Below are 26,654 nucleotides of genomic sequence, written 5' to 3'. Positions count from 1 at the left end.
TATTTTATGTCTCCCGTTTCTCTCATTGCACTCCTTTTTATCTATTTATAGTATTTATCGAACTCAAAACATATATAGCATGTCATCGTTATTCAAAAGTCGAACTTGAGATCTTTCACTTGCTAGTAAAAAAAAGATCACTAAGTCGTATGTTAGTTGGTACGTAATTAGTTATTACAATGTTGATAGTTACTTGAGATAATTTAGTAACGTTGAGTGAACATCATTAGTAAAATGCTGCTAATTATTTTTATTTTTTTTAATAAATGATATTATCCACACTAAGGGAGAATGCTGAGTTTAGCCTCACAATAGGCTAGCAATAATGTGTTCAAATTCGCTCATGGTGAGAATCAAATTTAAAACCTTTCACTTGCAAATAAAGAAGAATACCACTAAACCGTAATAAGTTACGCTAATTACTTTTATTTTACTTAACCAGACGGATCTACTTAATAAGAAATAAGTGAATAAAGTGAGCAGAAAAGGTTAAAATACAAAATTAAATGATTAAAGAAGACTTTTGAGATCCAAATCTCACCAACAGGGATTTTTCGTCGCCTTCAGAACCCGTTGCCTGGACTTCCGCTTCAAGCTTTACCCAAACCCAACTCAACACCGAGCAAAACTACGCCGTTTCACTTCCCTTCCTCTCAGCTCCGCCTTGGACTCTCTCTCACTCACTCAAACAAACTCAATGCTCTAATCAGTGTTTGGTTGCTGAGAAAATTGAGGTATGAAAATGGAGTTTCTTCCTCAAGTTCGATTACTTCTTCTCTCATTTTCTTGCTTGCCAAACAGAGCAAAGTACGCAACTTTGCACTATGCTTGAGCTTTCTTGTTTTTGTGGTTTTTTTTTTATCACAGGTATAATAATTGGAGTCGCTTCGTGATGGACGAGTAAGTGCTAAGCTTTACTAATTAATTTTTGGAAATGTATATTTTTTATTCTTTAATTTAGCTGCATTCAATAGAAATGAACTTCAATTTGATGATCGAATGCAGGGAAAATGCGGTGGAGCTTTTACAGCGGTTTCGCCGCGACAGGCGCCTACTTCTTGATTTTATACTTGCGGGTAGCTTGATTAAGAAGGTTATAATGCCTCCCGGTGCGGTTACGCTGGATGATGTGGATCTAGACCAAGTCAGTGTTGATTATGTGCTCAACTGTGCTAAGAAAGGTGGTTTCTTGCGTTTATTTATTGTCCATTTTTCGAGTTGGAGTTTCTTTGTTTGCACACACTGACTGTTTTTGACAATGTAGGTGGAATGCTTGAACTTTCGGAAGCTATTAGAGACTACCATGACCATACTGGGTTGCCCCAAATGGTATGTGCAATTCATGACATGATTTAGTGAGTTATTTTGTTTGGATTAGCGGATATTTTTCCTTTTCAGCTTTAGAATTTGAATCTGGTTGTAAATTTGGTAATGTGGATTGCAATTAAGACCCATCATGCATATATAATTCCTATTTAAATGGTCTTCTGTAGCTCCTCCACTTTTACTCCTCTTTTTTGGGTTGCGGTTAAATACATAACTTATATATTAGTTTGTTTTCTTTTGTAATTTGGATTAGGATATTCACAAAACATTTCATTCCTAATCAGTAATCTTCTGCTTATTGTCATGTTCATTTCCTCCATTTTTTTATTTGCTTATTTATATGTTTTTTGTTGATTATTTCCACTTTACCAGAACAATACAGGTTCTGCTGGCGAGTTCTTTTTGGTTACGAATCCTGACTTTTCTGGTTCTCCTCCAAAAAGGGCACCGCCTCCTGTTCCTGAGTTTGTGCCGCCTCCTGTTATCATGCCGCCTCCTGTTATCATGCCGCCTCCTGGTGTCATATCATCTGTTCCTGACCTTGACTCATCCCTGGATGCATTAAGTGTGTCAAAATCAGAATCTTTTAACTCTACACAAGTTCAGGAACTTACGGTAGATGATATTGAAGATTTTGAGGATGATGATATTGATGAGGCTGATAGTCTCCTCATTTCACGAAGGACACGAAATGATGCTGCTGATCTTGCTCTTGGATTGCCTTCTTTTAAGACAGGTACTAGATTTCAAAGCCTAGGTGGATATGGTGCTTTTAGTGTTGTGTCTTGTGTGGAGCCAAGGTGCAAAATAGCTGGAACACTAATTTCTGTAGATTGTTTCATACCTATATGGTGAGTTAGTCAAGAGTGAAAACATGTGTTATGGCCCTGGCTATATTTCAATCTATAACTACTACGCATCTGTGCCCCACAATTTTTTTGTAACTATTATTGAAATTTGGATATATTTGTTAGATATTAGAAAAATTGGGAAGTTCTAAAAAGGCATAGTCTTATAGACTATAGAGTAACTGACCTACGGGTATACTGTAGTAACTGTACAGACAGATCTGTCTGCTTTTTCTAGATAGCTGACGAACATTTGGCAATCAGCAGCAAGATTGCATTTCCATCTCCTAGGTTGACTGATGAAAACTGAAACATGTCATGGTTGTCATAATTTTTCTTCTTTTTCAGCTATCACAGAAGATGGTCTCCGTGAAACTGCATATGAAGTCCTTTTAGCATGTGCTGGTGCTTCAGGGTATACTTTCAGTTTCTTATTTGGTATGCAAATACTTTGTAATGCCTTGAATGTTCTGTTATGACACCATCCATGCTTGCCCTCTCTCTGTCTGAACAGGGGTCTCATTGTGCCTTCAAAAGAGAAAAAGAAAGACAAAAGGTCCAAGCTGATGAGGAAACTTGGACGAAGTAGAAATGAAAATGCTTTGAGCCAGTCTCAACGAGCCCCTGGACTGGTTGGGTTATTGGAGACCATGCGTGTCCAAATGGAGGTATTTAGTAGTCATTTACTTTTCAAAAAGATGCAATACCACTCTGTTTCCTTGTTCCTTTCCTCTCCATTTATAGTTGAGTTAATTTTTGGTATTATAAATATGGAACTTCCCCATCATCCCAAATAGATAGGCAATTGGCATATGGATTTTCAGAAGTACTTGCGAGGCTATCACATAGATGGTTTTTGATAAGACTTAGAGATTAATTATGTTTATTTATTAATGGTAGCTACAAATATGTTCGCGGGCATATTCATTTCCCAAATAAAATTATTTTTACAAACCTATTTTATGTTTGTATAGTCCTGTTTGTCCTCTTAAACGTTACAATATGTGACACAGTACAGCATATCCGGCCTCTTAGTCCTGTACAGTACCCCCATATAGTAGTAAGGTGGATACAATACAAACTATACATTCGCATCGGACTGAAATTGTACAGTTCAGTCTAGAGTACTAAACAAGCCCGTAGGTAGTAGTTAAAAACTATGTAAGCACGAAGGAGTTTATGGAATGTTTTTCTTTTGAAGTTGGAGGGTTAATTAACTGATGGTTAATTATCATGTATAAGCTTCTCAGTTCTATGGAGTATGGACCACATTATCATCTGGTTCTGCTAGTTCCTAGCACTTGTGATGTATAATATTATAATTATATTTAACAGTAGGCCAGTAATTAGATACGGTACATGCATATGTTAATCTTGTAGTGCATTGGTGGTTGTCACTTCGAGCTGCTATGTACCGTAAAAGTTGTTAAGAGGATCGGTTATTTCTTTCCATTGTTTGGGTACATACTGAATCAATTCCTCTTTGAGTGACCTTATCTATTGCTCATTAATTTGGATTGTAGTATATGTGGCATCAGCTAGAAGGGTTTTTGAAATCCTGCTGGTTGCTGATATGGTTCTTTATGCTCCATTGTGCTGAGTTGTATTTCTTTTTGTTCTTATTTGCCATACTTATGAATGCACAGATATCTGAGGCAATGGACATCAGGACTAGACAAGGGCTGCTTAATGCCCTAGCAGGAAAAGTAGGAAAAAGAATGGATACCATACTAGTTCCTCTGGAACTTTTATGTTGTATTTCACGAACGGAATTCTCTGACAAGAAGGCGTATATACGGTGGCAGAATAGGCAGGTAAGTTCAATTCCTTACAGTCTCCTTCATTTTCTGTTGGCATGTTTTATTGGTCCTATTTGGTGAAACTGGAGGGAGGGTTACCATATCTGAGACGACATCCAAATTGAGAAATTCTCATTTTTTTTTTGTCACAGTTGAATATTTTGGAGGAGGGGCTTCTTAACTTCCCTGCTGTTGGATTTGGGGAGTCTGGACGCAAGGCGAGTGAGTTTAGGATTCTTTTAGCAAAGATTGAAGAATCTGAGGTGCGTCTTCTATTTATCTAAATGGTTGCAATGCACCCTATTATGAGAATAAGACATTTAAAGTTTACGTTTTTCTATTTGATTTTGAACCCAGAGTTCATCCTGCATTCCAAATATACCACATTTTGCAATTAAAACTCTTATTCTTAGAAAACCCACCATGTGTTCCAAATTTGCTCCTATACCCACACTAGCAAGCCTAACACACAGCTCACTTCCTTCAGTAACACTAAACCCTAAACCAAAACATGCCTAAACCCTAAACCCATTTCAAGGTATTGTTGATAGTTTATCTGGAAATGGTTATCCTTTTGGTATCGTTGATTTGAAAGGTTGAGTTGATAAAATGGAGTTTAATGTTATTCTTCCATAAAAAGGAGTTCTCTTGCCTTAAATCAGCCAGTTGTTAAATTACAAGCCTTTCTGGTTGGCCACATTCATAAACTATCAATTGGTCAATTGAATTTGTACATTCTGCTGAAGGCTCTGACTTGTTCCTGGAGCGTTAAAGAAAATGTAGAGATTTGGCTGATTCCTTAACAAATCAAAATGTTTTACTTTTCATAATATATAAGGTAAAAATGAATGATACATTATTCTTTTGCTTATCTGGATACTTCCCTTATATCTTTTTGTAGTATTCATGATATAATTTATTGCTTTCGTGTTTAATGTATCTGTTTTTTTTTTCCATTTCCATTTTTTCCTTCTCTTTTGATTGCAGTCTCTTCCACCATCCACGGGTGAACTCCAAAGAACAGAATGCTTGAGAACTCTTCGAGAGATTGCTACTCCACTTGCTGAGAGGCCTGCTCGTGGTGACTTAACTGGTGAAGTATGCCACTGGGCAGATGGTTATCACTTGAACGTTAGACTGTATGAGAAACTGCTGAGCAGTGTCTTTGATATGTTGGATGAGGGAAAGCTGACTGAGGTTAGTACTTTTTGTTCTTGGCAACGGTAGCATGACTCCGCCAAAGGAGGATTTAAATCGACAAAAGAAGTGCTTTCATCTATGTTGCCAAGTCGCTTTCTGCTTGATTGGTTAGGTTTAGAAGCTTTCTGGAGTTGGATCTCCGTTCTGTTTGAAATTCTGAATTTAACTGGGGCTCATTCAATAATACTTCTGCGTTAGCTTTTGGTTCTTTTTCATTAAATTTAGAGGAAAATGTATGTTAGAAAGGAGGTAGGGAGGAAGAAGAAATAAGGGATAAATTCAGGAGAATGTGTGAAATAACAACTATTTTGAATTGCTTTTAGTATTTTGTTTTCTTTTCAGATATGATTTCACCAACATTTTGTCTTCATCTATCCCTCCCCAACGAAAAAACTGTTACCAAACAACCCTGAATATGACATTTAGCTAATTCTTTGAAAATTGGATTTGTTGCGTACTTTCAGTGTCAACTTGGTATTGCAATCAAACACAGATTTCAGAAGTTGTACAGCAAAATAGTTGTAGTTTGCTTTACTGGATAGTGATGTTGGGTGATCTAGGAAATGTAACATTTGAGTATGTGGTGGGTTCTACCAAGTTAGGGTTAAAAAATTATGTCCAAAGGTTTTATTAGTGAAAAGGTTGAATCTTGATGGCTGAAGACTGATGGACACCATAGAAGGATACTTTCAGAATTCTGGCAGCACGGAAAGGTTACCCATTCATAGTAATATTTTGGAATGTTGGCATAGAGGGTTTTAATTGGGTAAGAAAGGAACAAGAGTTATAATCTTGAAGAGATGATAAAAGAGAAAAACCAGGTTTGTTCTAACAAGATGAACAACATACAGAGAAAGAGATAGAACACAGTTAAAGTTCAAATTGTTGAGAATGAATCCCACATCGATGGGAGAGGGGCCTTGCATGTGTTTATAAGTAGTTGAGCTACTCCCCATATTGCCAATTGGTTTTATGGTGGAACCTCAACTCTCTTCATGGTATCAGAGCAGGTTGTCCCACGTGTGAAGCCCAACGGCCACACGTGCTCCACGTCACCGGGTTGTGTTGTCCACGTGTTAGGCTTGAAAATTCGCCACACATGAGGGGGCGTGTTGAGAATGAATCCCACATTGATGGGAGAAGGGGCCTTGCATATGCTTATAAGTAGTTGAGCTACTACCCATATTGCCAATTGGTTTTATGGTGGAACCTTAACTTTCTTCACAAACGGTGTCAGGGAATTCTTTTTGGCACTCCAAATCAGTCATACTGCATTCCTCTTAAGCACAATTTATCTGTAGTATGACTATTTTAGAGTTCCTATAGCAGCTCCTAAGTATAGTTGACTAAACTATAGTCTTAGACCAAGGTAGTAGTAATAAGATTATTATCCATTTAGGGTAACTACTTCTTAAACACATGGATTTATTTAATTCTCAAGATTCCTGCAAGTCTGAGGAATTCCTGGACTCGCAACAATTTATAAAACTAAATACAAAGTTGTCCACAATTTATGATATTTCAGTACTGCCTCTGTCAGAAAAAAAAGAGTCTATAACTCAGCTCTTAACTAAAAAATTAAATGTGAAAAATTACTTAACCTTACACAAACATCAAAATCAATAACAGCCATTGTCCATTATATGCAGGCTCCAGTTGTAAATACTCTTAAGTCACCAGATATGAAATTTATGAAGAACACAGAAGCTAGGCTTTCTCTGCCTCTCATAGTCTCTAGCTTATTTTTATTTTCAGGAAGTGGAAGAAATACTCGAGCTATTGAAGTCGACATGGCGTGTTTTAGGAATCACGGAGACCATTCATTACACCTGCTATGCATGGGTCTTGTTCCGTCAGGTATAAAACCCACAAGAGTTATTTACTATTTGCAATGACCTACAGCCACAAAAATGATTTTTTTTTTTTTTATATAATGTAATTGTTTATAGCTTCATTTTGTGATGGAGATTGGAGGGTACGATTGACATGTCACATACTGTTAGAGTTTATAATCTATATTCTAGAAAGATTTTTTTTTTTTTCTTCATATATTCACTGGAAGATGTGGACTAACAAAGGACTCTCTCTCTCTCTCACACACACACACACACACACACGCACGCACGCACGCACGCACGCACACAGAGATACATATGTGCAGTATGCAGATACCATATATGGTTATATAACATCTTGATGGTAATTTTCCTTTAGTTTGAGGCCCTTCGGACCTATAGGCCTTTGAGTTACACAAAGGGAGGCACTCCTCTCCCCTCACATGAACCTCTCATCCATGTTGCTGGCATTTCATATTTTGGGAAACCTCATGTATTTCCAACATTGTATAACTGTATACCTAGAGCATCTTGAAACTTGCACTGAATGGCACTGGTAATAGATTTCAGCTTTGTTTTTTAACAAATTGACATTTCTTCTTGTACTTTTGAACTGGTAACTCTTTTCTTGGAGAACTGAAGTGTACTACAAATATGTCATATAAGTACATAAATTCATGTATGCATGTTTTTAGATGGTTACTACAAATCTGTCATATAGGTAAATAAATTCATGCATGCATGTTTTTAGATGGTTTCTAGTATAAAGATACTCACAGTGGAATCACTGGAATGTCTTTGATGAGTGGCTTCTTGTGTCGGTATTCTATTATGTCAAATATCTACCCTCTAATCTTCTTTGATTCGCTCCATTCTAGAAAAAAATTTATATTCATTTCAATTCTGAATTTTTTTGTTCAGCTAGTTGTGTTCTTTCTATTTCTTCTGTTTCCTTTTTGTTTGTTCTCATCAACATTTTGTGGAAGTTCCATTAGGAAATTCTTGCTAATCAAAATCATCACGTTCACAGTTTATGTTGGTTCTGTGATCACAGCATGTTATTACTAGCGAGCAAGGAATTTTACAACATGCCATTGAACAGTTAAAGAAAATACCATTGAAGGAACAACGGGGACCACAGGAGAGGTCACACTTGAAGAGTTTGCATTGTAGAGTTGAAGGTGATCAGGGGTACCAAGATTTATCTTTCTTACAGTCATTCTTGTTGCCAATTCAGAAGTGGGCTGATAAGCAATTAGGAGACTACCATCTGCACTTTGCCGAGGTAGGGTAAAATCCTAGGACTGTTATACTTGGGTGTGGACCTTGTGCTTAATTTGATCTTTTCTTTTGTCAGGCAGATGCTAGCTTTTGTTGAATAACTATTTTTAATCTCTGTATGCTTGTTCTTTTACTATTCTGGAAATAACTACCATATGCGTTGTGCCCTTTCACTGCTTGCATGATCTATCATGTTGTTATATACCCATGCATATACCTTATGCTGCTCTTTTCTACTTTTAGTCACTTTTACCAAGGAATTCTCCTAGTTTTGTGACTTAATTCTCTTAAAACTTCTCATGTACATTATAGGTGCCAGGTCTGATGGAGAATATAGTAGCAGTTGCGATGATTGCTCGGAGGCTTCTGCTGGAGGAACCTGAAGCAGTATGTGTAGACTCAAAAGAAACTTTGTGCTTGACTTATATTAGAGAATAATGCTTGGCTTCTCATCAGTGGGGAGAAACTTCGTTTGCACTGCTAAGGTGTCAGGTGAAGTGGTGGGACTCACCACCACTTTCACCAATTGGTGACATGACGAGGAGCTCCATGGTTCTTGTAGAATAAAACTATTATCACTTTCCAACATTTTGAAGTTATTTTTCTTGTGTGATGAAATTTATTTTTCCCCAACTGCAATATCTGGATTTCTTCTTTCCTTTTTTTTGGTTTAATAAAAATGACAGAAATCCAAATGTATTGCCAAATTGTAAAATGTTTAAAGCTGAAGTTTCTTTTTTGACAGGCAATGCTGCAATCTACCTCCAGCACAGATCGAGATCAGATAGAATTATATATATCATCTTCTATTAAGAACGCATTTACAAGGGTAAGTGTTACAGATGATTTTATAAGATTGTTGGCTGACAAAGTAGTATTAACAAGCTTAGTATTTCATAAAGATGAAACTTAATGTTAAACTTAAGCTTTTGGAACTTTTGTAGACCAACAATGATCATGGTATTAGAACGGGAAGGGGAAGGCCTTTTATTTGCATCTCTCGTCATTGTGCATTTTATGTCAATCTGAGGAAAATGTGAATCATGTTTTCCTCATTGCTCTTGTTTTGTACAGTGTGGATCATGGCTTTTCTCTTTTAGGATTGATGTTTGTTCTTATTATGCAGCAGTAACATAGTCTGCAGTTGCTATGTTTCATTGGTTGTTAATCTGGTGAACTAAGTTTCTCCTGAAAGCATATAAGTTTTGGATATAACAGACTGTCGTGTTTTGTTGTGGCTAAATCTGTTTAGCGTCAAGTACACAATTTATCTAATGGTCACACTCTTCACTGAACTCATATGCGTATATATAATATAACAACGAGCACACTGCACGCCAGACCTGATGATAACCCTTGAAGTTCAGTGTTGATATACTCTAATTTTTCATTAAAGACTTTGTGCTGAAACATGGCTTTAAGTATTCCTTTTCAACTTTTTTTCTTGTCGTACAGATCTTACATTCTGTTGAAAAATCAGACTTAAAGCATGAACATCCTTTGGCATTGCTTGCGGAAGAGACGAAGAAACTTTTGAAAAAAGATGCAACCATGTTCATGCCAATTTTATCCCAGAGGCATCCACAAGCAACTGCTGTCTCAGCCTCACTCCTTCATCGGATTTATGGCAACAAGTTGGTAAGCTTATATGCTGTTTCATAATGTGAATTACATTTTACATATATTTTGTCCATAATACAGTATTTTTTTAGGTGGATGAGAACTTAGTATTAATGTGTTATTTCAGAAACCTTTTCTTGGTGCTGCTGAACATCTGACGGAAGATGTAGTATCTGTATTTCCGGCAGCTGACAACCTTGAGCAATACATTATGGAACTTATTACGTCCACTTGTGGAGAGGAAACTGCAAATGTATACTGTAGGAAAATAGCTCCATACGAGGTGAGTGGCTCGATTTTCATACATTACATTTTTTCCTTATTTCTTTTTAGTTTCAAAATTCAAAGTGAACTTATTCTGATAGTTTATAGTCATGGATACACACAATTGGAAGATAGACTTGGTTCCGCTAAGTTAAAGCTGATTAATTACAAAGATGCAAACAAGATGTCTGGTTTACTATGTAGCACCAGTTGCATTGCTTCTTACCATCTTCTTATTAAGCTTCTTATATTATCTTAGATTGAATCTATATCTGGAACATTGGTGATGCGTTGGGTCAATTCGCAACTTGGGAGGATCTTAGGTTGGGTTGAACGGGCTATTCAGCAAGAGGTAAAAGTTACAATTATCATTTATTTATTTATTTTTGAATATTTTGTGTTAGTTTATATTTTGTTCTCATCTTGAAAACCTACATTCCCCACTTCATTGTTCCTCTGTTGAGTTTCTTATATTCATGTGATCATTTGACAGAGGTGGGACCCAATATCGCCTCAACAGCGGCATGGGAGTTCAATCGTTGAAGTATTTAGGATTGTGGAGGAGGTACGACTTTGTTCTTTTGGGTATGGTATTGTATATAGTAGATTTTGGAGATTTTTAGATGTAGTCTTTTTAATAACTTACCTATGTGTATACGGTATACTACTATACCTGCATGTCTTTATAACAAATTACCTATTTATTTTAAAACAAAATTGCATGGGTAGTTGACAATATTGTTGGTTATTCCTATTGGAGGCCACCAAATTTTACCGCATATAAATTTAACAAACATGTCATACACTTAGTGATAAATCAGTTTTTTTTATTATTTGGACGTACTTGTTGGATTTGGTATTCAAATCTATTATTTGTTTCTGGCAATGGTCAGTTACCTTACCTTTAACAATACTGATGTGTTTCCTTGTAAACATCTCTTCGTGCAGACTGTTGACCAATTTTTTGATCTCAAGGTTCCAATGAGGCCTACAGAATTGAGTGGTTTGTTTCGTGGGGTTGACAATGCATTTCAGGTGTTTGCTAATCGTGTCATTGACAAGTTGGGTAGGTGCTATTTGTGAGAACTAAATTTACAAAAGGGAAAAGAACCCATAATTTATGTCTTGAGGATTTGCAGGAGTTAAGAAAATTTCATAGAGATCCTAGCTCTTTGTTTGCCCTTGAAACTTTTTCTCATTTTCATTTTTCCAACATCACAATCTTCTCAAATTTTTTTTTTTCCAACATCACAAAGGTTGTAGGTTAAGTCCTGTGTGCGCTTGTGATTATGTCATTGTGTAGGGGTGAGTTGTACAGTTCTAAATTGGTCATGGTGTGTTGTCACAGTACTGAAAACTTCCATGTTTCCTTTACTCTATGTCGCTTATATTCCCTTGCCAAAAATTGTTTATCTGGCCTTATAGATAATTGATTTTTAATTGATTTTCTTGGTGGATATTAGTGTAACACTTATTTTGCTCAATTGTTCTTTGCTTTACCACTGGACCCCAAAAAATTAAGCTGTTAAGGAATGAGTTGATTCTATATATGAAGCTAAACCCTTCATCATGTGCAACCCATCATGCACGTGAAGCTAAACCCTTCTTCACGTGCCCCTTCCAAACGGACAAAGAAGTGGGTCCTGTGGTTTGTGGTTTCGAACCTGGGACCTCCAACTAGCAAAGTCTGAGTACCAGTAATGGTCAACTGTGTATATTAAGCAAACAAGATTTTTCATTCTTCTCTCCGTGCTACAAATGGTTTTATCCTTTTTCTTCCTTGTTATCTGCCCTTATTCTACCCACGTGGACCTTGGATTTTTATTTTGGTCATGCAGCTACCAAGGAGGATTTAATTCCACCAGTGCCCATTCTTACAAGATACAGGAAGGAAGTTGGAATAAAGGCTTTTGTAAAGAAGGAACTATTTGATCCTAGGCTGCCTGATGAGAGAAGGTCTACTGAAATTAATTTTAGAACGACTCCAACCCTTTGTGTTCAGTTAAACACACTTCATGTAAGTTCAGCTTTAGCTTCTTTTCGTTAAGAACCTGCTCTCTCTCTCTCTCTCTCTCTCTCTCTCTCTCTCTCTCTCTCTTGGAATTTCTAAATGATATTAGTGTTAAATGCAACTAAGCATAGCTCTTCTAGGCTTCCCATGAACTTATAATGTTTGTGTTCTTATATTGTATGCTGCCTGAGTTAGAAAATGATTAGTTATATGTATGTGAATCTTTAAATGCGGCCTGCCATTCTTTGATATTTTCCATCCTTGTACACGGATCAAAATTAAATCAAAGTGATATCTTTCTCTTCTAACTTGTTGAAGAAGCACTGGCCAATCTACAGTCATAACGGAGTTGGCTTTAGAAATAGATGTATACTTTTCCAGTAAAAACATGGATGCTAATGAGACCTAAGTTTCATATGGAAGGATGGCACTTTGTTATAATAATATGCTAATGACCTTTAGTTGCATCCATATTTGAAGGTCATCTCATTTCTTACACCACGTCTTTTATGTTTAAGCTTGTTTGTTGACCATATACTTTATTCTGTATAGTAATTTGACTGCCAATAAGATTATCTAAAACAGTCTGGTATAATTTGTGCTATTCACAGTATGCAATCAGTCAGCTGAATAAGTTGGAAGATAGCATTTGGGAGCGATGGACGAAGAAGCAGCCCCGCCAAAAACTTATCAGTATGTGTAGAAAAGTGGTTTATAACTTTATACTTGTTTGAAATATTTCCAATTACAAGAGTTTAGGTTGAGAAATGCATATGCTATTATTTACTCACAATCTTTCTGAGGGCTGATATATTGACCTCTTGTTTGTAGAGAAATCCATGGACGAGAAGTCAAAAAGTTTCACCCAAAAGGACACGTTTGATGGCAGTAGAAAAGATATAAATGCTGCTATAGATCGAATTTGCGAGTTCACTGGTACAAGAATTTCATTATTAAATGATGTTCAATTCCTTGGAAATCTAGATCACTTGTTAATTTAGCAACTTTTTTTTGCAGGAACTAAGATTATCTTCTGGGATTTGAGGGAACCAATTATTGACAATTTATATAAACCAAGTGTTTCTCTTTCAAGATTTGAAGCAGTGTACGAACCACTTGATACGGTCAGATTTATCCCTTTTGGAAGCTTTTTTCCTAGTTTATGTGGTATTCATCACACTGCATATCATTTATTTACCTCCTCTGAACCCCTTTCGCCTAAATTGTATATAATTCCATGTGCCAATTTTATTGTCATGTGCATAGTGGTAGTACAGTCTAAGTCTAACCATTAAATTGAGGGTGCCCTGGGGGTTTGAGCTAAATCTCATCAATTAGAAAGATGCATTTACTTGAATAATAGGTTCGAATGGTAGTTGTAGTTGGGACGTGGCACAATCAACATGACATAACTTTTTTGTTGGAGGTTATTGATGATATGAATCATGCTCGCACTACATCAAAATTGGATATTCATATGATCAATTTTGACTTCCGTCCTCTAACAACCTTGGTAGGGTTGAATAATTAGCAGTTCTTTACAATATTGCTAAAGTTTCAGAAGAACGTAAAGATGGACTATTGCAGGAACTTAGTCAACTATGTTATTCTTCAGTTATTAGTTCCCCTTCAACTACTTTTTCTGTTTCCATGTAATTTTTTTTTTTATTGATATTGAAGACAACTATTGCAGGAACTTAGTCAACTATGTGCTATAATTGTGGAACCACTCAGGGATCGCATTGTGACAAGTCTTCTTCAAGCAACACTGGTCTCCTCCACACCCTTGCATCTTTGAACAAATCTGTCAAAAATCCTGTAACATATTTATATTTCACTGGATGTTTAATTTTTTTGCTCTTTTACCAGGATGGTTTACTCCGTGTTCTATTAGATGGTGGCCCTTCACGAATTTTCTCTGTGGGAGATGCAAAGCTATTAGAAGAAGATTTGGAGGTCCTCAAGGTACCTGCTTTGTGCCCCTTTGAATATCGGAAGTGACGAATGTTTATTGGTTGACCCTTATTCTCAAAAGTTTAAGATGTTAGATTGTGGGCAAACAGTTATTAACTGTCCTCACATGGGGACAACCCCTCACCATTGGAGGGCCCGGCCCAACACGTGAGAATCAACCTGCATTTCGGGGCTGTCATTGTTGGGATTAATTCTTGGATTTGCTTCTTAAAAGCACGGACTGTTAGAATATAGGCCAACAACTATTTAATACCAAGAATAATGAAGATAGATAGTCAAACAACAAACTTGCATATCCTATCTCCTCAAATTTAATCTTCACTTGTTCCGTTGCGTGTTCAAAAAAAAAAAAAACTCAAAAAGGAGGCATTTGAAAGTTGCTTGAAATTCATCTGGCGAAAGAAGAATTGAACTGGTCTCATTTATGTATTTAGATTTCTCCAAGACTTGTCTACTTTGTGTGATACAGACTTTCAAATTTGTAAACACGCTCTTAATTTGTGTCATTGTGGATGTAAAACAGGAGTTTTTCATCTCTGGAGGAGATGGGCTTCCGCGAGGAGTTGTTGAGAATCAGGTAGCACGTGTTCGGGATGTAGTAAAGTTACACAGCTACGAGGTTAGTTCATCTTTTTTCTGGTTGAAGGTTTACAAGTGAATCAGATTATTTCAGGCATTATACTATTCTTTTGCCACTAGGAATAAGTGTTAAAACGCAAAATGTTCATCTAGACAGATGCCATTTTCCGATTCATTTTTTTTCACAATCCTCTCGCTGTGATTTAACAAGTTGGTTTGTCAAGAACCAAAATAGAAAAAGGGAGAAAGAGAGAAATAGCCATCTTTTCGAACCATAGAACAAGCCACAAACAATATTCTTATTGACTGGAAATAAATTGTAAGATGTAGCGGATCAGCTAACAAGCATTCATCGCCAAGCTTAATGTGTCGCTCGACCACACACGCACACACACATACACATAAGCACGCAATACTCGCAAATTCAATATTTGATCATGACAATGTCTACTATCTTGGTATAAGATTGAACATAAGACGTCTGACGTCCATTTTTTTCTGGGTCCCTTTTCTTTTTACTCGCTCTGTTTGCAGACTCGAGAACTGATCGACGACTTGAAGTCTTCTGGTGGCCTGGAAATGCAGGGTGGTAGAAGCAAGCTAGGGGCTGATTCTAAGACCCTTTTGAGAGTATTATGTCACAGAGGTGATTCAGAGGCCTCTCAATTCCTCAAGAAACAGTACAAGATACCCAAGTCCTCGGCGTAGGGGTTATCTTTGCTCTTCAGAAAATTCCTCTATGGAAATGTAAAGCTTAATTCATTGTTTTTATCTTTGTTTGTGTAAGTTATGTACATGTAATACGAGCTATGCTACGTCTTAAATCTGTATTTTTTCGGATTCGTAGATCTTTTCCCCTAAGATACGAAAATAAAACATGTATCTGATGCAAATAGAACGCAATGCGCTTTCTGTCTACATTACCGCGGTGGAAAGAGTTACTCTGCGGGATTGACGGGTGATGGTTCTGTCAAACGAAGGTGATTACGCCGTTCCTCGTTTTCGTGACTAGTTTCTCAGAACATATGACGGAAAAATTATATCGCTCTTGGAGGCGTTTATTTTGACAATCATAATTATAATCCTCTGTTTCTAAGCCTTGACAGCCATTTGAACAACGAAGGACGATCACAAGTCATTCATAATTACTTTTTGGAAAATTTTATTCGAACACATGTTTTATATCTCATTCTCTCCATACATTTAAAATTAGTTTCTAAACTACTACTTAGTACTACGGTCTAATGATATTTTTTTTTCATTTATATGTGAGAAGTCTTAGGTTCGATACTTGTGAAAGACGAATTTGAACCACATTATTGCTAGCCCATGATGACGCTTAATCCACTTCTCCACTCCCTTATGCTCACCTTAAGAAAACACAACCTAATTATCTAACCTTTCTAAATTACTACATTAATTAATCCTAATTAAGCTTATTAGTTTCCCATTAGAGAAAATTTTCAACGTGCAAGGATACGGATAGATACATCAAGTATCATAGTTTTTTTCTGCCAAATATCTAATCACTTATATTATGCCACTTGGTGTATGGGGCCGTATTCCTAGCATAATGAAAAATCTCTTCCTAAAAAATATCCAACCACTTGTATTGCGACAATTAATGTACTGAGCCGTATTCCCAGCGCACCGAAAAATCTCTTCTCCATCAACCCTCACTAGCAAACTCCCATCCATCCGTGTCAACCTATCGAAATCCCTACACAAATTAATCAAACAACTTCTTCATTACCAACTTCATAATCAATTCCCCCATTTACAACATTAGCTTACAATTCATTGGCAATTTTAGGGCTTGGTTGTTGTTCATTAGCTACGGTGTATTGATAAAGCCCATTTTATTTTTAAGCTTAATTCCGTCTTGTTTTTAAGCTTAAGCTTCAGCCTGCATATTCATGTATCATATAAGTTATTCTTCTTTTATAGAACTATTTAAAGAAGAATTCACTAATGGGAATTGACAGTTGAGTTAAGTCGTAACTCCTGTTATTTTGGTTGATTAGGTGTGGATTTAAAGTTTATCACTGAGTTTAAATTTTATTACTCATTAGCTTAATCGGTTGACACGACGTTACTTACTAAGATAATACACTGACATAAAGACTCGAGTTGAATTTAAGAGGATGTACATGTAAGTAGCCTTCTGTAAACAAATATAAGTATAATTTTTTTTTTTTACATCGATATTTTTAAATTAGAAGGGGGAGATCGGCTTAAGCATAAAGTTTAAAGGATAATTAACAACGGTGATTTCGGACTGAATCAATCCCCCTTAAACCCATAATAAAACCCTAGCTTAAAGCTTCACTAACAGCCAAGTCAGAAAGCACTCAGACTCCTCTCTCTCTCTCTCTCTCAATTTTTTTAATCAATTTCAATGGCGTCCGGTGGAGGGAACGCAGGGGGAGGAGTGGAGTGGCATCTGCGGCCTCCAAACCCTAAAAACCCTATCGTCTTCTTCGACATCACCATCGGTACCATCCCCGCCGGTCGCATCAAGATGGAGCTCTTCGCCGATATAGCCCCTAAAACCGCCGAGAATTTCAGGCATTTTCCCTCTCTTTCTCTTTCTATTACTATTCCTCTTTTGTCATCCACTTCTTCGTTCAAGACGTCGTCGTTTCGTTCCTAATGAGCTTGCTTGTCTTCTCTTTACTTGTTCCAGGCAATTCTGCACGGGCGAGTACAGGTAGGGCAAGCCCCAAACGCACAAACCTATTATTTTTTTTCTTCAATTTTGGGGATTTTGATTTTACTAATTATTTGGATTTTGTGAAAAATATTTGAATTGGATGTTGTAAATTGGCAGAAAAGCTGGATTGCCAGTTGGGTACAAGGGGTGCCAATTCCACAGGGTGATTAAGGATTTCATGATTCAAGCTGGTGACTTTCTCAAGGTTTTTCCTCTTTCTTCAACCAGTATCTGCTTTTGTTTACATATGCCGTTTCGATTCTTTAAGGTGTTGGCATTGTGGGTTTGTTACCATTTTCTGAATATGAATATGCATACCTATTATTAGCTAGGTGGTCTTTTTAATCGAAACTATTTTAACCATGTTCTTGTAATACATTCAATGTGTAACTTCTGCCCCAGTCATCTCTAATCAGTGCACAACACTGTGTACAATAGCATTCTACTTTTCTTAATTAAAATAGATATCGTTTGGATAGAAAATGGGGAAATGTTATTTCTAGCTTAAAGTGTTTTGACACTAAAGGGTACACATATAAAGGAGGTTGTACTCATTCATGAGGTTATGCAATGCCCTGATCGTAACAAATTTTGATCTGGTGTTAACATAATTCTGAAACAATAAAACATTAAAACATCGATGTTACTAACAATTATTGATGCTCAAGTTTTTTTTCCGCCTGTTGCGAGATTTATATAATGAAGATCTTGATTTGCAGGGTGATGGTAGTGGCTGTGTTTCCATCTATGGACTTAAGTTTGATGACGAGACTTTTGATGCCAAACACACTGGTCCTGGCCTCTTGTCAATGGTATGCATTTTTCATGTTGCATTCAGTACTATTCAATAACTTTTGCTGTATTTTTCCCTTACTTTTGGATCCTATCCAACATTTGTATGATTTACCTTACCTTCATGTTACAATTCCCATGTGCACTAGAATCTCTATGTGTGTAGAATTTAAAATGGGTTAAGCTTTTTATTTAGTCCTTTAATACAACAAAATTGTACTCGGAGATACAAAAAATTAGTTTCTATTTGAATTTACAATGATGAGCTTTTGTACTTTTTCAACCTTTCTTAGGCAGTACAAAAAATTGTACTTTTGCTAGTGATTGGTCCTTTTATGTCAAAGTCTCACCGGCATTGGTTTACTTATATGCGAGTGAGTTTGGAGTTTAAAGTCTCACCAGCCTTTGATTTTGGGTGAAATTTGGGTGAGAGACTTTCAAAATGGAGGATCCAACTTTTGAAGAGTAATATTAGCATATCACATCGGCATTCCTGGTTTTCTGGAAGGAGTATGAGTTTCAATTGTTTCTGTAGTGTTATTAACATGTTCATTGCTCTTTCGGCATTTCTGTATTGGCAGACCTTTATGTACCAGTAGGTTTTTGTCCTTCTCTCTTATCCTCAACCTTTTTATAGCTTGCTGCAATATTCATTTAGAACAGGGAAAGAAGACTGGGAATTGATGGGATTCCAATGGCCATTAACCTATTAGGTGTATGCGCATAATTAATAACCTGTATTAGGGTCTTATTATTTGTTACTTCTTGTAAGATTTTATTCTTTGATTGGCTGAGGATCCTGTCTGAAGACAGAAAATTTTACACACGCACATACAAACTGAGACACATATATTTTTCAGTTCCAACATGAAAGTCTACTTTTGACACTGAATCGATATAATCTTTTGCTCCTTTTCAGGCAAATAGTGGACCAAATACAAATGGGAGCCAGGTAATTCAATAACTCTGGCTTCTAATTGATAATAAGATAAAGCAAAACTGTCTCTCTTTGGTTCTCTCTTACACACACAGAGTTGTGGCTAATGTTTGTTTGCTTTTGCACTTCAGTTCTTTATCACTTGCGCGAAATGCGACTGGCTTGATAATAAACATGTTGTGTTCGGGGTATGCTATGATCCTTCTCTCTTCTGTCAATAATGCATTATATTACTCAAACGTACGAGTCACCTTATACTAATCAAAGAGAAATTCGTTATTTAGTTGCTAAAAACAATCAATAGTCATAATAAGTATTACCATGCATCAATCCTGAATGAGAATTTAATAATACTTATCCTGAGTTGATACAAGTCATTTTGTACTGTGAAACTTTTTGCATAAAATGATTCTAGGAACCACAAGTCCACACACCCGTGAGCAAGCAAACACGCATAAGTTGTCCTAGGGATTTCCACCGACTATTTATCCTTTTTGTCACCTGGCCCTAAATTACCTGTTTGCCTTTAAGTTTAACCTTCCAATTATTTTGTAGTACTGAAACTGTTTTCTTTTTGTTAATTTTATGTAGAGAGTGCTTGGAGATGGTCTTTTGGTTGTTAGGAAGATTGAGAATGTGGCTACAGGACCCAACAATCGCCCTAAACTAGCTTGTGTTATTGCTGAATGCGGAGAGATGTGAATCCTGAGTTTATGAACAGCTTTATTGATGGTTAACTGTAAAAACTTTTTTAACCAATAGAATCTTAATTTTCCCAGTAAAAACATTCTATGGGTGTAATTCTAATGAAAAATAATATAATGGTCTGACTTCTGACTTCTTAAGATGAAGGATCCTTTTGTTCATAGACTTGATAATTTTATTGCATATGCATTTTCTGTTGTTCACTAAGGTGGCCCTTGTTAAGAGAGGATTGGCTTATATAGGATAAGTGAGTATATTGAAGACATTTTAATGGAAGAAATGGATGCGAACTTTCAAATTTTGTCCAAGTTGAAGGCTATTCATGAAGAAAAGGTATTCTTACAAATCCCCACAAAAATAGTCAGATAACTTTTCTTCGGGGGAACCTTCAACTTGAGGATTAGTAAGGATACCTTTTCTTCATGAGTAACTTTCAACCTGAACAAAGTATGAAAGTTATCTTCTATTTATTCCTTCAAAATGTATCCAATATAGCGAGTTATCCTATCCAAACCAATCCTCTCTATAACAAACGCCACCTTATTGTTTTTTTCCTTCAAAGATCCGGGTTTCAGTTTTTCCGATATGAAATATAAAAATAAATCATTGTTTCGGTGACGAACATCATTTTCCTTTCCCTTTAACTTATGTACTTAAGAATCGAAATTAAGTTTTGTTCTGTTATAGCCAACTTGATCAAGTCCAAATCTATTTAAGTAGCTTTTCTTTCGTAAAGTTTTCCTTCATTCCCCCCTCCTCCCACTACACGTCCTCCACCCCTCTTGATCCATCCTTTCCGTCGAAATAAAAATCTAAAATCTAAATGGTTAACCGAAACCATCGATCTATCGACTCGTCGTATGCCTTTGCCAGGGCAGGGTTTAGAGAAAACGTCACAGGCTGTGTTGAACAAAGCTTGAAAGCACCATTCGGCGGCGATGAGCCATTCTTGTCGTGAAGCAACCGTGCGAGGCAAGAAAGATGCTTTTACTTTTCTAAAAGAAATTGCAACATCGACTGAACCTTGGTAGTGCCACAAAAAAGGTCACCAAAATATTACTATTACCAGTTCCTTAGTTAATAAACAACTATATATGAAATTCTTGTAACCTTCAAAACTCTTGTTTATTTCATTAGTACACAATCTTTCCAGCTTACTCCACATTGTGCTGGTTTCGGTTTCGGAGGCCGGCCGGCTGAATCTGAACTACAATGGACTTATAAAACTAGACCCTAACTCCTTCATTCTTCATATCTTCATTCAAGCTAAAAATCAAAGAAGGATGGCTCAAGTACTTCAACTCTCTCTCATTTATGCGGCAGCAGTTGCTTTCATGTTTCAACAATGTTGTGGTAAGCAGTACTATTTTCACAACTTTTATCCCCGTACATAATTATTTATCATAAAATGTTTATTGAACCTTTTATCCGAGCGATATTCTGAACTAATATAAATTACGGGGAGGGAGAATCAAACTTGAGGACGCAAGGGGAAGCACACTCGTTAGTCTCTCTGATATGGGACAATTGCATTTTCTTTTCACTTTGTATATATGTGCCATCATTAGCCATATATCCAATATTTTTTCTTGTGCGTTAACCGTGACGTTATGTACGTACACATGATTCAGATGGGAAGTTGATGATGGAGTACATAGGAGCCACTGGAATTCCTATAACATTTGACTCTGTACCGATTGACAGTGCGATCGACTTCCATTTCATACTCGGGTTTGCGATTGATGCAGACTCATCAGGCAAGCAACAAAATGGGATATTCTCACCATATTGGCAATCTACATTAACCCCACAATCTGTTGCAGCCATCAAGCAAAAACACTCTAATGTTAAAGTCATGGTAAGCCTCTCAGGTTGGAGCTTGGGTGATCAAGTCCTTCACTGGTACAATCCAATAAACCCAAAAAAATGGGTATCTAACGCTGTCTCGTCACTTGGCTCGATAATCACCACTTACCATCTTGATGGCATTGACATAGACTACGAAAACTTCCCAAACCCGACGAGCAGTAATTCATCGAGTTCTTTTGCTTTTTGCATTGGCGAGCTCATCACTGGCTTGAAAAACAAAGGACTCGTTTCTGTTGCTAGCATTGCACCGTTTTACAGTACAACTGCGCCATATGTTCAGCTCTTTGATAGCTATGCAGATGTTATAGACTATGTCAATCACCAGTTCTACACTGATAAGGTTACTACCGCGAAGGGATATCTGCAAGCGTTCAAACTTCGAGCCACACAATTTGGAAAGGAAAAGTTGTTGCCTGCCTATGAAGTAGATGGAAGAGGAATTCAAGGGGATGCCTTTTTTGATGCTTTGACACTGTTGCAGACAAATGGATTCGAAATTAATGGGGTCATGATCTTCTCAGCGGATGCTTCTTCTAAAAACAACTTTTACTATGAGAGAAAATCACAAGCTTTCTTGCTCAATTCTACTAGTAGTACTAACTAGTCTAAGTACCTGGTTGAAATATATATACTTAGCCTCCTCGCATGCGGTCTCACTTGTGCAAGAGCGTATAGTTATTTTTTCATTTGTGATTTGTTTCGTAAGTTATGTATGTTCTGGTTGCGAATTTTTCTTTTTTGTTGCATTAATTTTCTAAGTATTTCTGCTAATAAAAGAAAGGTTATCATTCGTACTACATTAACGCTATTTGATATTTTTCGCTCTTATGTTCTACCCGGTCTTTGACAAGATTCTCCAAGTTCGGCTGCCATAGATTGCTAGAGACACTACTCCAATAAATAGAAAGTATTCATATCATGACTAGATAGAAAATATAGAGTGGGATGAGGGAACAGTGCAAGAGATTCAAAATTTGATTAATTCAACAAAATTGTATTGAATAGAGAGTACATATACAACAAACTTACATTAAACTTAAACCACTCATGAAAAAGAAAGCTCGGCTTCAGTGAGTAAGCACTCCAAAATTTCAAGGAGGCAAATTAATAACAAAGTGAGGAACACATTAAGCCACTCGGCATACCGACACCATGATCACTGTTGCCTTTTGGCCTGGATTTGATTTTCTAATAATCTTAATGGTTTTCTTGTAGCAGCTCCCATCACCACCAGGGCTAGACCTTTTGCGAGGGAAGGCACTGGACCTATGCTGCGGTGGAGGTTTGCACTCACTAGCTCTGCGTTTGTTGGAACCATGAGCCGCTTGAAACCTTCTTTTCAAACACTTGTCGTAAGCATCTTTCTTAGCAGGGTCAGAGAGAACGTCCCATGCTGCCTTAATATGCTTGAAAGCACCCTCCGCGGCTATTGATGTATTCTTGTCAGGGTGCAAGGCTAGTGCCAGTCTCTTGTATTGTTTCTTGATGATTTCTGAGTCGGCAACTGTAGGGTTTTCGATGCCAAGAACATGGTACAGGTTTTGCTTGTGTGACACGGCAGAATGAATTTGGTATGCGGTCATGTAACTGTCCATACCATGCAAATCTGGATCAAATTCTTTTGCTGCCTTGGCCTGCTTGATTGCATATTCGAAGTTTCCAAGCATGAAATATGCTTCTGCAGCCTCTCGGGCCTTGACGGCAGCCATCTGTGCAAGGTTGGAGATGTGGTCAGGACACAATGCTTGAGGAACGGAGTTGCCGGGGATTCTGCTGCGGCCAATGGCCACGCTACTGCGCTTGAAACTTAAAGTTGAAGCCATTGTGTAGAGACATATATCGATCCCGAGAGAGAGAGAGAGAGAGAGAGAGTAGTGAAGGAAACTAGGAACCAGAAACAAAGTAGGGTATACTCGTGACTTAAGCGGCCTTAAAACCCTAGGAAAAAAAAAGGATACTTGGGCAGAAAGTTGAATTCCTATTAGTAGTTGAATTAGGAACCGACCAATTCATGTATATTTTGTTAAAATAGGATTTCTAATCCTTAATTGGATTGGATTTCTCAACAAGAACATTCCTACTCCAAATATAGTTCCAAGATGAGAAACTTTATATGAACTTGGATTGGCTAAGTTGGCCCTAATACATGAGTTGGATTTGTTTCGTTTGATGAACCTATGACATTGTTTTCGAAGATTTTACTCGGTAATTATCAATAAATGACTACCATATCTCCTAATATATATAATTGTCTATAATTAAAAAGAGATTTTCTAGTCACACTTTCAACACACATCTAAGTTCACCCCCATAAAGTGCCAAGACCCAATTTACCCTTACTAAAAAAGTGAATATATATTTTGAAAGAAAAAAAACATACAAACCCAGCAACCTCCTCCGGCCCTGCCACCACGCCAATATCCCCCACCAGCCCGGCTATGTTGTCATCTTCAGTGGATAATCATCCCATTTTTCTCTGTGTACAATTTGGCATTATTTATTTTGGTTTATGTTTGTATATGCGGTATGTGCATTTTTCTCACACGCAAGAGGCTTTTTCTGCGCCTTTACATAGCAGATTAAATTGGTTTTTTAATTGTGGCTTTGTCTTTGAAGTAAAGTATTCGATCTGGTTGTGAATTTTTCTTTTTGTTGTATTAATTTTTTATGAATTGTTGTTTATAAAAGAACGCTTATCATTCTCAAATATTAACCCCAAGATCTCTGTCATTCCCCTTGTGCTACCTTGTTTCTTGATAATATTATCCAAAATCTGGCTATATAACATAAATGGCTGGAGAAATTACAAGTACATACAACATAGTAAGCACTCCAAATTTTCAAGGAGGCAAATTAAGTACAAAGCGAGGAACACATTAAGCCACTCGGCATACAGACACCATCATCACAATTGCCTTTTGGCCTGGATTACATTTTCTTATAATCTTAAAGGTTTTCTTATAGCAGCTCCGTTCGCCTCCAGGGCTAGCCATTTTGCCAGGGAAAGCACTGGACCTCTGCGGCTGTGTTGGTTTACACTCACTAGCTCTGCGCTTCTTGGAACCACGAGCTGCTTGAAACAGTCGTATCAAAGATTTGTCGTAAGCTCTCTTTGTGCTGGGTCAGACAGAACGTCCCAGGCTGCCTTAACATGCTTGAAAGCACTCTCGGTGGGGATTGATCTATTCTTGTCAGGGTGCAAGGCAAGTGCCAGTCTCTTGTATTGTTTCTTGATGGTTTCTGAGTCGGCAACTGTAGGGTTTTCGATGCCAAGAACATGGTACAAATTTTCCTTACGTGACACGGCAAAATGAATTTGGTCTGCAGTCATGTAGTTTTCGATACCATGCAAATCTGCATCGAACTCTTTTGCTGCCTTGACTTGTATGATTACATATTCGAAGTTTCCCAGCGTGTAATAAGCTTCAGCAGCTTCTCGGGCCTTGACCGCTGCCATCTGTGCGAGGTTGGTGATGTGATCAGGACACAATGCTTGAGGAATGGAGTTGCTGGGGATTCTGCTGCGGCCGATGGCCATGCTACTGCGCTTGAACTTTAAAGTAGAAGCCATGGTGTAGGTATATCAAGAGAGAGAGAGCGAAGGAAATTAGGAACTGAGAAGGTACTATATTCTTGCTGGTTGGAGATATATATAACACAACTCTTCCACGCGTAACTTAAGCAAGTGAAAAACCCTAGAAAAAAAGGAAACTTGGATATAAGTAGAGGAAAGAGATCGGCCATCGGATTAAATGATCCGAACCTTTAAAATTTGATTCAACTGTTAAATAAAGAAGCCCTCTCTAAACGTTATAATAATTTTAACCGTTGAATCAAATTTTAAAGACCCGGATCATTTGATCCGGTAATCTTGGTGGAAGAGATTAGGAGAGGATGTCTTTCCAGAAGTAGAACTTCCCATTACTATTTGTAATTTAATTAGGGCTGAGTCGGCTGACCCTTGTGTCCTGGTAGATAATTAAATTAATTATCCTTAGGCCATTTTAATAATGCCTTGGGAAACAAGTATTAACGGTAGATAATTAAACCAATTACAATAAGGTTTCTGCTCAAAATATATATAGTTTTAAAAGATTAACATCAGCCAATTATATAACATAAAATTTAATAACAATTACCAAAAAAAGATTTAATAACAAAACACAACCCCATGAATCGAAAATTAAGAGAGAAGTTTAGAATGCTTCACTATGTACATATAAATAATACATCCACGTTTCATTTGTAAGAGGACATTACTATATTTCTCTAGAAGTAGGAATTCTTACATTTTGTCAATTGCCTACATTTTTCGCACATGTGTCAAATTTTGATAGAAAAGAATATGGAATCTTCTAGTTTCAAAGGGAAGGAGGATATGCCCATAACTGGCGAACACCTTCTCTCTCTCTCTCTCTCTCTCTCTCTCTCTCTCTACTTCCAAATCTATGCTTGTAAATAAATAAAAAAAAAAAGTTGTGTGACATCTTCATCCAATAGAGACATTCGCTTTCTAAAAAGACAATCAAAAGATTGAACTGTTGTGTCAACTTGTCATTTTCCCGGCGATGAGTATCATTTTCATTTTCCTTTAACTTATGTACTTAAAAATCGTCTTTTGTTTCATCAAAAAATAAAATAAAATAAAATAAAATATCATCTTTTGTTCTTCTGTTATAGCCAACTTGATCAAGTCCAAGTCCGTTTAAGTAGTTTTTGATGCTTTGACACTGTTGCAGACAAATGGATTCAAAACTAATGGGGTCATAATCTTCTCAGCGGATGCTTCTTCTGAAAACAACTTTTACTATGACAGAAAATCACAAGCTTTCTTGCTCAATTCTATTACTAATAGTACTAACTATTCTAAGCACCTGATTGAAATATATATATATAGCCTC

At 36.9% G+C, this 26,654-nt stretch overlaps 4 protein-coding genes across 4 annotated transcripts; 3 read left to right on the top strand and 1 right to left on the bottom strand.

The window, feature by feature from the left end:
• The first annotated feature begins 526 nt into the window (after nt 1-526).
• LOC103952085 (protein unc-13 homolog) lies at nt 527-15,583 on the top strand. The gene is made up of 27 exons (XM_009363615.3): nt 527-734; nt 868-900; nt 1,006-1,181; nt 1,265-1,329; nt 1,699-2,062; nt 2,523-2,589; nt 2,689-2,842; nt 3,821-3,988; nt 4,126-4,236; nt 4,961-5,170; nt 6,929-7,030; nt 8,063-8,293; nt 8,602-8,676; nt 9,035-9,118; nt 9,745-9,927; nt 10,037-10,192; nt 10,433-10,525; nt 10,667-10,738; nt 11,122-11,239; nt 12,012-12,190; nt 12,796-12,877; nt 13,016-13,120; nt 13,202-13,308; nt 13,878-13,955; nt 14,054-14,149; nt 14,682-14,777; nt 15,272-15,583. Exons 2-27 carry the CDS (start codon nt 893-895, stop codon nt 15,443-15,445), a joined length of 3,354 nt encoding a protein of 1,117 aa, XP_009361890.2. The 5' UTR covers nt 527-734; nt 868-892; the 3' UTR covers nt 15,446-15,583.
• A 1,468-nt stretch (nt 15,584-17,051) lies between these two features.
• Nucleotides 17,052-20,024, top strand: LOC103952084 (peptidyl-prolyl cis-trans isomerase CYP22). The gene is made up of 7 exons (XM_009363614.3): nt 17,052-17,305; nt 17,424-17,447; nt 17,568-17,655; nt 18,170-18,262; nt 19,162-19,194; nt 19,311-19,367; nt 19,771-20,024. Exons 1-7 carry the CDS (start codon nt 17,136-17,138, stop codon nt 19,879-19,881), a joined length of 576 nt encoding a protein of 191 aa, XP_009361889.2. The 5' UTR covers nt 17,052-17,135; the 3' UTR covers nt 19,882-20,024.
• Nucleotides 20,025-21,167: 1,143 nt separating this feature from the next.
• On the top strand, nt 21,168-22,357 carry LOC103952178 (chitinase 2-like). The gene is made up of 2 exons (XM_048586150.1): nt 21,168-21,237; nt 21,516-22,357. Exons 1-2 carry the CDS (start codon nt 21,168-21,170, stop codon nt 22,355-22,357), a joined length of 912 nt encoding a protein of 303 aa, XP_048442107.1.
• A 523-nt stretch (nt 22,358-22,880) lies between these two features.
• LOC103952177 (dnaJ protein P58IPK homolog) lies at nt 22,881-23,576 on the bottom strand. Its single transcript, XM_009363724.2, has one exon. It carries the CDS (start codon nt 23,574-23,576, stop codon nt 22,881-22,883), a length of 696 nt encoding a protein of 231 aa, XP_009361999.2.
• Nucleotides 23,577-26,654: the final 3,078 nt, after the last annotated feature.

Source organism: the organism of the source record quoted next, unplaced genomic scaffold (assembly GCF_019419815.1).
Source record: "Pyrus x bretschneideri cultivar Hongxiangsu unplaced genomic scaffold, Pyrus_bretschneideri_v1 Contig24, whole genome shotgun sequence".
Lineage (NCBI taxonomy): Eukaryota > Viridiplantae > Streptophyta > Magnoliopsida > Rosales > Rosaceae > Pyrus > Pyrus x bretschneideri.
The sequence above is the reverse complement of the archived record's forward strand: the minus strand, read 5'-3'. Positions and strand labels throughout refer to the sequence as shown.

Bases quoted from the DNA above. Each gene is read 5' to 3' on its own strand.
- LOC103952085 (XM_009363615.3), top strand. The intron at 3,989-4,125 runs GTAAGTTCAATT...TTTTTGTCACAG, and splicing joins TACGGTGGCAGAATAGGCAG to TTGAATATTTTGGAGGAGGG. The intron at 13,309-13,877 runs GTCAGATTTATC...CAACTATTGCAG, and splicing joins TGTACGAACCACTTGATACG to GAACTTAGTCAACTATGTGC.
- LOC103952084 (XM_009363614.3), top strand. From the start codon at position 17,136: ATGGCGTCCGGTGGAGGGAACGCAGGGGGAGGAGTGGAGTGGCATCTG. The intron at 17,448-17,567 runs GTAGGGCAAGCC...GTAAATTGGCAG, and splicing joins TTCTGCACGGGCGAGTACAG to AAAAGCTGGATTGCCAGTTG. The intron at 19,195-19,310 runs GTAATTCAATAA...TTTGCACTTCAG, and splicing joins CAAATACAAATGGGAGCCAG to TTCTTTATCACTTGCGCGAA.
- LOC103952178 (XM_048586150.1), top strand. From the start codon at position 21,168: ATGGCTCAAGTACTTCAACTCTCTCTCATTTATGCGGCAGCAGTTGCT. The intron at 21,238-21,515 runs GTAAGCAGTACT...CACATGATTCAG, and splicing joins CATGTTTCAACAATGTTGTG to ATGGGAAGTTGATGATGGAG.
- LOC103952177 (XM_009363724.2), bottom strand. From the start codon at position 23,576: ATGGCTTCAACTTTAAGTTTCAAGCGCAGTAGCGTGGCCATTGGCCGC.